At 40.7% G+C, this 13,541-nt stretch overlaps 2 protein-coding genes across 3 annotated transcripts in view; both read left to right on the forward strand.

Annotated features, from left to right (window-relative positions):
* Positions 1-13,541, forward strand: part of THSD4 (thrombospondin type 1 domain containing 4) — a 1,349,728-nt gene that overhangs the window by 401,375 nt on the left and 934,812 nt on the right. The window lies entirely within an intron of this gene.
* LOC138673806 (uncharacterized) lies at positions 9,556-11,476 on the forward strand. The gene is made up of 2 exons (XM_069761849.1): positions 9,556-10,224; positions 10,477-11,476. The coding sequence occupies exons 1-2, from the start codon at positions 9,833-9,835 to the stop codon at positions 11,474-11,476; spliced, it is 1,392 nt and encodes a 463-aa protein (XP_069617950.1). The 5' UTR covers positions 9,556-9,832.

The following is a 13,541-nucleotide window of genomic DNA, read 5'->3' on the forward strand; positions in this document are numbered from 1 at the left end:
AATAAAAATTCATCCTGCAAAAAACAAGCTCTCACATGATTTTGTCATCAACTAGCTTTTGCAATAAAAAGCGTTTTTTAGTGTCTGGCAGCAGCCAAATAGAAAAAAAAACTATATAAATCTGTTATAGCTGAAATTGCACCAACCCGAAAAATAAAATTGTCTAGTCGCTTATACCGCACAGGGTATGGCATAAAAAATAAAACAATTCTTTACCTGCTGTTGATTTGTTCATTTTGCCACTCAAAGATCGCTGTAAGGCTTGGCTCGCATTTATCATGCGCTCTACGCTGAGCGCTTACATCGGGGTTTCCGTGTAAATTTCTGAAATACTTGATTCAGAAGTAATACCCAGTGGAAGGTTCACTTTATTGAGGCAGATGGAGTCACTGTGGATGTCGTTAGACCTGTGATCTGGCGGTGTCCATCTTTTTATTAGGAGTACATAAAAGTGCAGTCCGCCACAGTTTTCTCTACCTCTCTAAAAAAGTATACCGCTTTACAGGGGCCATGCAGAGTTCAGAGTAATTCTGCTGCTCATTATAGTGAATAGATGCCTGAGGGGGTTCATCAGAATTATGTCTCTCGAAGATTTAATGGGAAACCTAAATGTAAGTGTTCAGTTGTGATGAGCGAATATACTCGTTACTCGAGATTTCCCGAGCATGCTCGGGAGTCCTCCGAGTATTTTTTAGTGCTCAGCTTTAGTTTTTCTTGCCGCAGCTGAATCATTTACATCTGTTAGCCAGCATAAGTACATGTGGGGGTTCCCTAGCAACCAGGTCACCCCCACATGTACGTATGCTGGCTAACAGATGTAAATCATTCAGCTGCAGCAAGAAAAACTAAAACTCCGAGCACTAAAAAAATATTTGGAGGACTCCTGAGCATGCTCGAAAAATGTTGAGTAACGAGTATATTTGCTCATCACTAGTGTTCAGCGTAGAGCCCAGGATAAATGTGATCCAATATGTTATGTAAAATGTCCCCAATAAAAGCTTTAACTCAGTCCACATAAAAAAGCAATCCACCAATAGAAAAATAGCCGACAGCACTACAGATATGTGAATGCAAGTCCTAGTTCCACTGGACCCAATGGAAAAGTACATACCAAAAAGAAGTGAAGGACACCATCCAATCCGGGGAAAAATCATGAATTCTTTATTTTGCCAGATGCAACGTTTCAACCATTACAGGTGATGCTTGAAAAAGACCTGTAATGGTTGAAACGTTGCATCTAGCAAAATAAAGAATTCATGATTTTTCACCCGGACTGGATGCTGTCCTTCACTTCTTTTTTTTCACTTAAAAAAACAAGTCCCCACTCAGGTCTGTCATCTGTTCAATGGAAATATAGTGGGCTTCCAAGTTACTGGTAGCACAAAGGCTCTGGAAAAGCTAAATGGCCATCGCCACATAAAAGAAATTCAGCAAAATCTGTGTCCCCAAATTCAAATGCCCACTCCCTTCTGAGCCCCAGTGTACCTAACACGCAGTTAGTGTCCATATGTTTGACATTTCTGTCCACCTAGAGCCCACCTCATTTATGGGTGCATGAGCTGGGCGCAATATACGGACACTACAATGTACTGGTCACTACAATTGCAGTTTGCAATTTTCACTTAGCAACATTCAATGCTGCTTGTTCTGGAAAACACCCATGGAGTAAAAATCGACATATCTGTAGATAAATTTTCAAAGGGATCTAATTTCCAGAAAAGGAGGGGTTGAGGGGTGATTATGCTCTTCTAGCATTTAGAGGGTCTCTGTATATGGAGTCTGCAAACTTTAATAGAAAAATCTACACTCCAGGTTGCCTCCTGTATAACAGTGCTGCTTAGCCATACGGTGATACTCGGGAGGGATGGAGCGCAATTTTCGAGTTTTTATTTTCCCTCCCAAGTCTCGCCGTATGGCTAAGCAGTATTGTACAGCTACATTCAGCAGAAATTGTAGGACACATTTTGTTGCTATTTTCCTCTTTTTTCAGGGTAAAAATGTGAAATCTGGGACTAAAACAAAATTTTGGTGGTAAAAATGCAATTGTTTTTTTCTTCAGTGCCCAGTGGTATAAAATTTTGTGACCCAGGTGTGGTGTCCATATGATCATGCACCCCTAGATTAATTCATTGAGAGGTGTTACTTGTAAATTGGGGTCTCTTATGTGGGGTTCTGCTGTTTTGGCACCTCAGTGTCTCTGCTAATGTGACATGGCACCCTCAAACCAGTCCAGCAAAATGTGAATTCCAATATGTCGGTTCATTCCTTTGGAGCTTTGTAATGTGCCTAAAAAGTAGTTTTTGACCAGATATGGGGTATCGGTGTACTCAGGAGAAACTGCAGAACAAATTTTGAGTCAATTTTCTCCTGCTATCCTTGTGAAAATAACATTTTTTGTGTGAATTTCTTTTGTAGCACTACATTATAAACTTCTCTGATTTTCAATGTGCTCACCATGCATCTAGATATATTTCATGAGGAGGTTTAGCTTCCAAAATGGTGTCACTTGTGGGAGTTTTCCACTATTTAGGCACATCAGGGGCTCTCGAAACGAGACATGACAATTTTTTTCCAGCAAATTTTGCATTCAAAAAGTTAAATGTCGATCCTTTTCCTATCGAGCCCTGCTGTGTGCCCAAAGAGTGGTTTTCCCCCACATAAATTGCAATTGCACAATAACTTTTTTGTGGTCCATTTTTTCCTGTTACCCTTCAAAAAAAAAATTTCCTTCCACATTCCAAAAATGCATGTGAAGCACCTGAAGGGTTTTAGAAAATTCAAAATTCCGAGGCACCAGGGAAAATATAGATAAATCATAACCTTTAATCCATCCTTAACCCCTTAATTTCCTGAGTTTTTTTCGGTTTTGCATTTTTGTTTTTCGCTCCCCTTCTTCCCAGAGCCATAGCTTCTTTATTTTTCCGTTAATATTTCCATGTGAAGGCTTGTTTTTTTGTGGGATGAGTTGTACTTATGAACGACACCATTTCTTTTACCATGTCGTGTACTAGAAAATGGTAAAAAAAAAATCCAAATGCAATCCCATACTTGTTTTTTGTTTGTCTTTTTTTACTAGGTTCACTAAGTTCTAAAGCTGACCTGCCATTATGATTCTCCAAAACATTACAAGTTCATAGACACCAAGCACGTCTAAAAAAAAAAATGTACCATTTTCCGATACCCATAGCATCTCCATTTTTTGTGATCTCGGGTAAGGAGAGGGGATATTTTTTGCATGTCAAGCTGATGTTTTTAATGATACCATTTTTATGCAGATACGATCTTTTGATTGCCCGTTATTGCATTTTAATTCATTGTTGCAGTGACCACAAAAACGTAATTCTGGCATTTTTTCTCGCTACGCCGTTTAGCGATCAGGTTAATCTTTTTTTATTGATAGATAGGGGGGTGATTTGAACTTTTATATTTTTTATATTTTGAAAAACTTTTTTTTTACTTTTGGCATGGTTCAATAGTCTCCAACACATCTGTGACCCGTGATCATGCGACAGGGGTCACCATGAGTGCGTATTTTTGGCGCGATTGCCAGAAGCACGATTTAAAAGTCGCTGTCAGTTTGACAGAGGTATTTAACTGGTTAATTGCCACCAGTGGATTGCGATTCCACCCGTGGCTATTGTTGGCACATGCCAGCTGTTCAAAACAGTTGACCTGTCCCTGGAAAGATGTGGGCTCGACGGTGAGGAAGGGAGTCTGACATCGCCGTACTATTACGCCTGATGTCGGAAAGGTGTTATAAAAATCACATGGTGAAATACAATTGAGGTAGACAAGTGAAGCAATTTTCAGCCCAAAAGGAACTTTTTCAAACCAGAAGTACAATAAAAATTACAGCTAAGAAGTGGGGAGTACTCGATTGTGACTTTTTATACACCAGAGAAAATGGGCTGAAGGGTTAATAAACTTATTGAATTTGGTTTTGAATGCCTTGAGGAGTGCAGTTTTTAGAATGTTGTCACTTTTGAGTATTTTAAGTCATTTAGGCACCTCATAGCTACTTCAAATGTGATGTGGTCCCTAAAAAAAATAAAAAAAAATTTGGGGGGGGAAAATGAGAAATCGCTGGTCAACTCTTAACCCTTATAACTTAACAAAATAAAAAATATTTTTCAAAAATTGTGCTGACGTAAAGTTGACGTGTGAAATGTTATTTATTAACTAGTTTGTGTAATATGACTCTCTGATTTAAGGGCATAAAAATAAAAAAATGTTACCACTATCATACAGTACAATATGTCACGAAAGAACTTTCTCAGAATCATAATTTCAGAGTTATGACTTCATAAAGTGACACTGCTCAGAATTGATAAATTTGGCCTGGCCAGGAAGGTGAAAAGAAGCGTGGATGTTGAAGGGGTTAAAGTTTCTTTTCTTTTTATAATATCTGGGAGGATGTCTTACTAAGCTTTCTGTAAACATCCCAAATGTTAATTAGTTTCCAGTATCTTATTTGTTTTAGAAGTAATGTTTTCATATTCACAGCAGATTGTATTGGGGCTTATTTTTTTGCTGCGCCGTTGTATAGACATATGTGGAATTTGGACTCATCTGTACATAAAACCTGATTCCATAATGTCTCATATATAACGGTTATCTTATATACATAATTTGTAAGGTAGCTAATGTTTACACATATGGTTTTGGTTAATAACTAATATTAGTGACAGTGTGGACTGTTTAGTTGGGAGAATACAGCTGTAGCCCATTCTTTATAAGGTAGGAAGTGAACGTAGCAGTAGGGGGCACGTAAGTAAAGACTGGAGAATTGACATACTTGAATTTATCTTTTATGAGTGCTAAATGTTTTTGCCCAATTTCTGATAAATATATATTATTGTATACAGTAGAATGAAAAACACCTTTTTTGAATAGAAAATAAAATATATGAAAGTGTGATGTCTGACTTACAGAGCAGTGTACAAGCTTTACTTTCTGTAAAAATCATATTTCTGGCTTACTCACAGTTTGGGTGGAATACAGTTGTCTGCTGGTTTGAAGGCTCTAGAGGTCAACAGAAGAGTCAGTCTGAGTTTCTTGAATTTGGCATTCAAAAGCATCTGATTTATTAGAGAGGGTTGGATAAATCAGAAATAAAGTTTTCAGATAAATTCAGATAGTTTGACTAACACTTAGAATCATAAATCAGGAAAATGTATATGACCACTAGTTGGAATCAAAGTAGAGCTATTTTCACTTTTTTCATTTTACAATGATTTTAGTGGCTCTTCCTCAATCTTCTCCTAAAATAGCCTTAAAATAGTATCCCCAGCTTATATAAATTTGGCAATTTCCCAAATCAATCATATTTTGCTATTTAGTTAGAGAAAACATCATTTTTTTTAGTTTTAAAACAACAAAAACTATAATGACGTACACTGCATTAGCTAATAAATATTGTCAAATCCTCATAAAACTGACATCCCCATATTATTGTGGAAGCCTAAGGCTATGTGCACACGTTCAGGAATTCATGCAGAAAATTCCTGTGAAAATCCGGACATTTCTGCCAGATTTTCGCATGAAATCCGCATGCGTTTTTTTGCGCATTTTTTGCACGGTTTTGATGCGGTTTTTGCGTGTTTTTTTGCGCGTTTTTTTTCGGACGTTTCCCAATGCATTAGACAGTGGGAAAACTGCGAAAAAAACGCAAAATTAATGAGCAGGTTCATTATTTTTCTGCAATGCGTTTTTCATGCGGAAAAACGCACATCATGTGCACAGAAGTTGCGGATTTCATTAAAAATGATAGGATGCTTAATGCATGCAGATTATTTGCAGTTTTATAGCGTTTTTATAGCGCAAAAATGCTAAAAAACCACAAATAATCTGCAACGTGTGCACATAGCCTAAGAATGGGAAGAAGGCACACTTATAGGGTGACACAGCCACCCCAGAAGTTGAGCATCACATTAGATGTGCCAACTCTGGTGCTTTGCCTTGTTCTTTTCGATGCCTTGGTGCGTTGGCAATCGGGGTAATGGGGTGTTGAAGTTAATGTCAGCTGTGAATTGTCCAAAAAACACAGCTGACATCAAGTTCTGGTGTTAGTAATGGAGAGGTTTCTAAATACACCCCCATTATTAACCCTGTAGGAAAAAAGAAAAACATACCTTTATTCAAATATATACCCCCGACACTATTAGTCCACAATTGGAAATCAGAAAAACATAAACACAAGACACTGTCCCTCATTCACCAATTTAGTACAAAACAAATTCCCACACTAGTCCGCCGTAGTCCACCGAGTCTGATGTAGTCCTGAGCGCAGTGACCAGGAATGTCTGAACAGCAATGATGCTACTGATGTCACTGCTTTTCAGAGGTGCTGGGTCATGCCCATTTCTGAAGAGCTGTGACATCAGTAAATTGGTGAACGAGGGATAGTGTCGAGGGTGTTTATTTGAATATTTTTGTGTCTGTGTTTTTCTTTTTTTCTAACTAGGTTAGTAATGGGGTGTCTGATAGACACCTCTCTGTTACCAGCACCAGCTTTGTTTTTGGACACTATACAGCTGACATCAGGCCCAAGCCATATTACCCCAATTGCCAACACACCAGGCCATTGGGAAAAGCCAAGGCAAAGGGCCAAAATTGGCACACCTAATGTGATGGACCTTCCCAGCCTGATAATATGAGCTTTCAGCTGTCTGCTTTATCTTTGCTGGTTAAAAAAAATGGTAGGCCCCATATGTTCTTTTTTTAATTTGTGCAATCATAAAAAACTGTCCAAAAAGCTCCACAAGCTGCAATTTTATAATATGTGTGTGTATGGGCGTTGTACAATTATATGTTGATATATCTGTTGGTCTATGTATATATCTGTGCCTGTCTATCTATACATCTATCTTCCATTGGGAAAATAAGTATTTGATACACTGCCAATTTTGCAAGTTTTCCAATCTATAAAGAATGGAGAGGTCTATATTTTTTATCATAGGCATACTTTAACTTTAGGAGATAAAATCTAAAAATAAAAAAACAGAAAATCACATTGTACACTGCTAAAAAAAAAGGAACACTTAAACAACAAAATATAACTCCAAGTAAATCAAACTTCTGTGAAATCAAACTGTCCCACTTAGGAAGCAACACTGTTTGACAATCAATTTCACATGCTGTTGTGCAAATGGAATACATGTAGAAAAGCCGCGGAGACACCATCACGTGTTTCTCAATGCAAGCAATAAATAGCCAGGTCTTTCACCGGGAAGAAACAACCACGGGAAGGGCAGCATCCAAAAGGAATACCACCTATGCCAAAACATGGTATCCATCCACAGACAGCTGTTTCGGGGTATTTGCCCCTCATCAGTGTGGAGTAGGAAACTGGCTATTAGGAGCAGTGCCTGGTAAAAGGACTATAAACATAAGGATGAATGGAGATCAAAATATCCAACACCATGGAGACACCATCACGTGTTTCTCAACGCAGTGATCCAGAACACTGGTCCCCATCCCTTATGGGAAATATGCAAATGCATGTAGAAAAGCCACGGAGACACCATCACGTGTTTCTCAACGCAAGCACTGCGTTGAGAAACACGTGATGGTGTCTCCGCGGTGTTGGATGTTTTGATCTTCCCGAGGTCATTCATCCTTATGTTTATAGTGCAAATGGAATAGACAACAGATGGAAATTATCAAGACACACTCAATAAAGGAGTGGTTCTGAAGGTGGGGACCACAGACCACATCTCAGTACCAATGCTTTCTGGCTGATATTCTGGTCACTTTTGAATGTTGGTTGTGCTTTCACACTCATAGTAGCATGAGACGGACTCTACAACCCACACAAGTGGCTCAGGTAGTGCAGCTCATCCAGGATGGCACTTCAATGCGAGCTGTGGCAAGAAGGTTTGCTGTGTCTGTCAGCGTAGTGTCCAGAGGCTGGAGGCGCTACCAGGAAACAGGCCAGTAAACCAGGAAATGTTGATGGCAATGTAGGAGGGCAACCACCCAGCAGCAGGACCGCTACATCAGCCTTTCTGCAAGGAGGAGCACTGCCAGAGCCCTGCAAAATGACCTCCAGTAGGCCACAAATGTGCCTGCACAAACAGTTAGAAACCTGTTAGAAATGGACATGAAATTACTTGTATTAAATGGTAACTTCAAATCTCATTGAGACAGAAGGATCTGGGAATATAAGCTGATGATGATTTTTGACACTCACAGTGCAGGAATGAATGTTTCGCATGGATTTATGTATTTTTACATCAACTAAGGAATTTGCTCCTCAGAACATATGGGGTCACCATAACATAGAACCAGACCTCAATCAGAGGACAATAAAACATTCACACTCCTTATCTATGAACTGCTCCAATATTTATTGACATAACTGTTTATCACTCACATAATGGTAATTCTGCTTAACGTCACCTGTCTTATCTATGGCATTTTCCTGTGCTGTGTTGTGCATACATATGTGATTCTTCAGAATTTGTATTAGTCTATGTCTGGTGAAGAGACCTGAGTAGTCTTGAAAGCTTGCAATTTGTTACCATCTTTTCAGTTAGCCATTAAAAGGTATTAACCACTGAGGACTCTCAATTCTAAATATATTTCTATTCACTGGCTAACATGGTACCAAGACATATATCTTTCCTGTAGAAAATGGAAGAAACACAAGATGACTGTCAATCTTCCTTGGTCTGTGGCTCCATGCAAGATCTTGCCTCTACGGTTAAGGATGATTCTGAAAAAAGGTCAGGGATCATCCCAGAACTACATGGGAAGACCTGGTCAATGACCTGAAGAGAACTGGAACCACAGTCTCAAACATCACCATTAGTACCACACTAAATCATCATGGACTAAAACCCTGCAGGTCCCCTTGCTCATGCCAGCACTTGTCCAAGCCTGTTTGAAGTTCACCAATGACCATCTGGATGATCCAGAGGAAGCATGGGAGAAGCTCATGTGGTCAGACATGAAAAATAACTTTGATATCAACTCCTCATGCCTTGTTTGGATGAAATAGATGGATGAGAACAACTCCAAGAACAACCTCCCAACCTTAAGCATGGTGGGGGAAACATCAAACATTGGGGGTGCTTTTCTGCAAAGGGGACATTACAACTGCACCATGATACTCAATTATGTACAGATACCATAATAGTTCTAGACCAGAACATCAAGGAACCCCAACATAATGCAGAAGAACAAAATCACAAAGAACCCTGACATGAAGCACATCGTTTTAATTAGCTTGTCATTACATTCAGCCCACTTACTGATTTTTTCTTTGTTTCAAATATTGCATTTATTTTTGCATTTATGACAGCTTAGTCTTTTTATTCTGTTTCTTGTTACTACTGTATATAACTTTGAGAATGTCATTAACCCCTATGATTGAGTTTTAAATGCTCCTTTCATATAGTGTTTTCTTTTAACATTTTGTCTAGTAACACATTTTTCTATACTTAATATGCAAAGTAATACATTTTGCGCAAAGCGATAATAAATTCAACTGTCTTCATATTTTATGGGATCTATATTATGGGGACACTTCCCTATTAAGGCCGGCGTCACACTTGGCGTAAGACATTACGGTACGTTTTCTACGTCCGTAATACGCGCGTGATACGCCAAAATGTCTCCGTAATCTCTCTCCGTAGTTCTTGCGTCGCCTAGGTGTGGTCGCGTATTTTGCGCATGTACTGGTCCGTGTGTAATCCGTATGTGATCCGTATGGCGTTTTTACCACGCACCATTCCAAAATGGACATTTAACGGTTTTCTGGCCTGCAAATCATTTAAACCATCATTAACAACACTATTTAAGCCCTCGACAACAGGTGTACCCCTCCCATATGCCCTATATGTTCTCAAGCATATTTTGGCTGTGGTACTTGGAGCTCCCAAACATGTCTGACCATGTGTATTTAAGCACAACTCAGCGGGTGTTGCTTCACTGGGTGTTGTCTCGTCGCTTTGGCCAGCCATATACGGTCAATGCAGATCCGCGAAGGAGGAGACAAAGATTGTGGGTCCATCCTCTATTGACCCAACGCCCGAGTAAAGGACATTTCCAGAGACTCTATTCATCTTTGAGGGCCCATCCAGACAAATTTTTCCTGTATACTCGCATGTCCATCAGGACTTTTGACATGTTGCTGGAGATCTTACGTCCTGGACTCACCTATCAGGACACCTGGATGAGAAAAGCCATCTCTGCTGAGGAGCGTCTGCTCCTAACCTTACGGTATGTATTTAGACCTTTTAGATTTTGTTGTGTTGGCCAATGTGTTTTGTCCTACTATGTTTCAGTTCCTTAACTTAGACATGAGGCCACAAGCACATTTCTAAAAATGTGTTTAATATTTGATTATAGTAATACTGTGAAATGTCCCTTTTTGCTTACTCAATAATCACAGAGAAAATTTACTAGACACTTGTGTTTCGTCCTGTTTTCATATTCCTCATGTTCCTTTATTTTGTTTTCCTTGTTTTTCAGCTTCCTGGCCACAGGCTTGTCCTATGCGGGTCTACACCTGGAGTTTCTCATTGGGCGTTCTACCATTTCAGTCATTGTTAGGACAACCTGTTCCCAAATATGGCTGAAACTTAACGAAGTTGTGATGCCAGAGCCAAAAATGGATGATTGGCTCAAAATCGCCACTGGATTCCAAAATACTTGTGACTTCCCTAACTGCATTGGAGCTGTGGATGGGAAACATATCAGGGTGCGTAAGCCGCCGAACTCTGGTTCCCAATTCTACAATTATAAGCAGTTTTTCTCTGTAGTTATGTTAGCAGTTGCTGACAGCAACTACAGGTTTATAATTGTAGACATTGGGGCCTATGGCCGAACTGGAGACTCTAGGGTCTTCAATTCGTCCATAATGGGTCGCCGGCTACGTGACAACCAGTTGAACCTCCCACCACCACAACAACTCCCAGGCTCCAATGCGGAAGCAGTGCCTTTTGTTTTGGTTGGAGATGAGGCCTTCCAACTGACGAGGCACGTCATGAGGCCTTACCCCAGGCGCAACCTTGACCACCGGCGGAGGGTTTTTAATTTGAGACTTACCAGGGCACGGAGACTGGTTGAGTGCGCCTTTGGGATTCTTGTAGCCAAATGGCGTGTTCTTCAGTCTGCAATTCAGCTGAGTGAGGCTTCAATCAATGAAGTGATCAAAGCCTGTGTAATTCTACATAATTTCACCAGAATACATGATTGTTTGTCTACTAATTTGCAAAATCACGTCATGACCAATCATAGTAGGCCTCCCCCATATGTCCCTCCTCGGCGACGTCCCCTTTCTGGCCTAAAAGTTCGGGATGTGTTCACCAATTATTTTTTGAGTCCTCAGGGTGCCACTCCCTGGCAAGACTATGCAATTTTGCATGTGCAATTATTTATGTACCTAAATTTTGCCATTATCAAGTTTGAAAATATGTCTGCTGTGTTTAATTTGTTGACATATGGTTCTGATCATATCATGTGTGTGTGAGTTAAGAAGAATGAACAGAGTGCATACATAGTTTTTTGTTAAGTAAAGGCAATTTTACTTCTTAAACTTGTTTTTGGTTTTTTTGTTTGTTTTGGCATAACCAATCTTTGTGCACAAAAAAGAACAGCTTTTTTTTAACAAAAAAAAAACAACAAAGTAAAATAAAAGCATTACAGCTTGCTTTTTAAGCACAAACCAAACCAAATGTCTTAAACAAATTAAAAAAAAGTTGTACCCAACATTACAAGTCCTGGTACGTAGGAAGGGGAGAAGTGGATTGGTCTGGGTCACCATCAGATGGCCTTTGCAGGCCCAATTGTCCAGCAGCCTGTGCGGCTGTTATAGTGGCTTGCGGGAAATTCTGCCTGCTCTGATGCTGGCCACTTTGATGAGTGGGGCCTGGATTTGGGAGATAACCCTGATGTTGCAGCCCATATGTGCGGGAATCATACCCCAACCCAAAATGACCATATTGTCCAAACCCAGGTTGGGACCAGCCTCCAGCACTGGGTGCGGACAAGTGGCCATATTGGGATGGTTGATGATATCCTGCAATATGGTGCTGATGTTGCCATTGTTGGTTAGTTGGTGGTTGGGGTGGAGGTGTTGGCTGACGTGGAGGGGGTGCTTCAGATCCTTGGTGCGCATGCTGGCCTTGTAGTCTCGGAGGCCGCAGAATATTTTCAGGTGACATCTGCCACTGTTCAATCATCTGCATCAGATTGTATGGGTTATTTGGGGGGGTGCATGCGTCAATAAGGATCTGAAAACACCCTCTCAAACGCAGCCTCAACTCCCGCTCTATGGAGCATAAATACTGGGCAAGGCTCCGTGTGAATCCCTCCTCCCCATCATCCTCTCGAACCCGGGCCAAATAGTTCATGACCCCAGCATCCACGTTTTGCCTGCTTTGGCGAAGCTCTCTCCTGCGTCGTGCACGCTGGGGTCTGACTGCAGCCTGTGGGGATCGGTCCAGGGCAACAGTTGGGCTGCTGCTATTACCAGGGTCATCCTGGCTAGGTGCTGCTGCTGCAGAAGAGAACTGTGGGCCCTCTGGGTTTTCTTCAGAATCAGCTGGAGCTGGGTGGGCAGATGATGAATATGCTGTAGGTCTTGCGCAGGAGGGAGCAGCAGATGGACCAGCCACCTCTTCACCTTCTCCAACTGGGTCAATGACCAGTTCTGAGTCCGACCCTGTCTCCCTGTCAGTGAGGTTAGACTGAGTTCTGCAAAGATAAATTTGACCAGTTACTATGTTTTTTGGAATCATCTCTCAACATTCAAAAATTAACCCATTTTGAGATGTTTTTACTTACGGCCTGAGGTCCATGCTGGGGTTAAGGAAGGTTAGGCGGTCAAAGTAGATGTATTTTTTTTTTTTAGGAGGGGCCCCGGCTCCACTTCTCTCCCGCTGCTGCCTCTCCCTCCTATACTGGTCCCGGATACTCCGCCACCTTGTTGTAACATCATCCACTGAAACAACAAAAAATACACACATTGCTTAGACCATTATGCAGAGTGCTCACACAAGGTGTAATGGAGTACACAGATTGCAATGTAGCATAGAAAGAGGCTTTTGTGGCTCACATTAAGCCAGAATTTCCTCAAAAAAATACAAATTAGGAAGAAAGGCCACAAGGACAGAGTCAGCTAACCTCTATCACAGAAAAACAAATTACTGGAAAACCATGTTATTAAGGGAACACCTGTTCTAAACCTTAATCAAATCCATTTATCATATCCAGCACCATGTATATACTGCTTGGATATATATAACTTTAAGGATGAATTAATAAATTAAGGTTTAGCAATTCAAAGTAGTAAGGGCCTGCTGTTTAGCAAGAACATTACATTGCAAACATGGGTGTACTTACTTATTTGTCGCTGGGCCGCACGTGGCTGCTGGTCATACTGGGGAAAGAGGGACCCACACACGCTCCTCCATGCAGCTTGTTTTACTGCCCTGTTGGCATAGTTGGGGTCTCTTTGGTCCCAGATATCTGGCCTCTCCTGGATCAAAATGATCAGCATGTCAACATTAATTATGCGGGCCATGCTGAATCTC

This window comes from Ranitomeya imitator, chromosome 4 (assembly GCF_032444005.1).
Source record: "Ranitomeya imitator isolate aRanImi1 chromosome 4, aRanImi1.pri, whole genome shotgun sequence".
Classification (NCBI taxonomy): domain Eukaryota; kingdom Metazoa; phylum Chordata; class Amphibia; order Anura; family Dendrobatidae; genus Ranitomeya; species Ranitomeya imitator.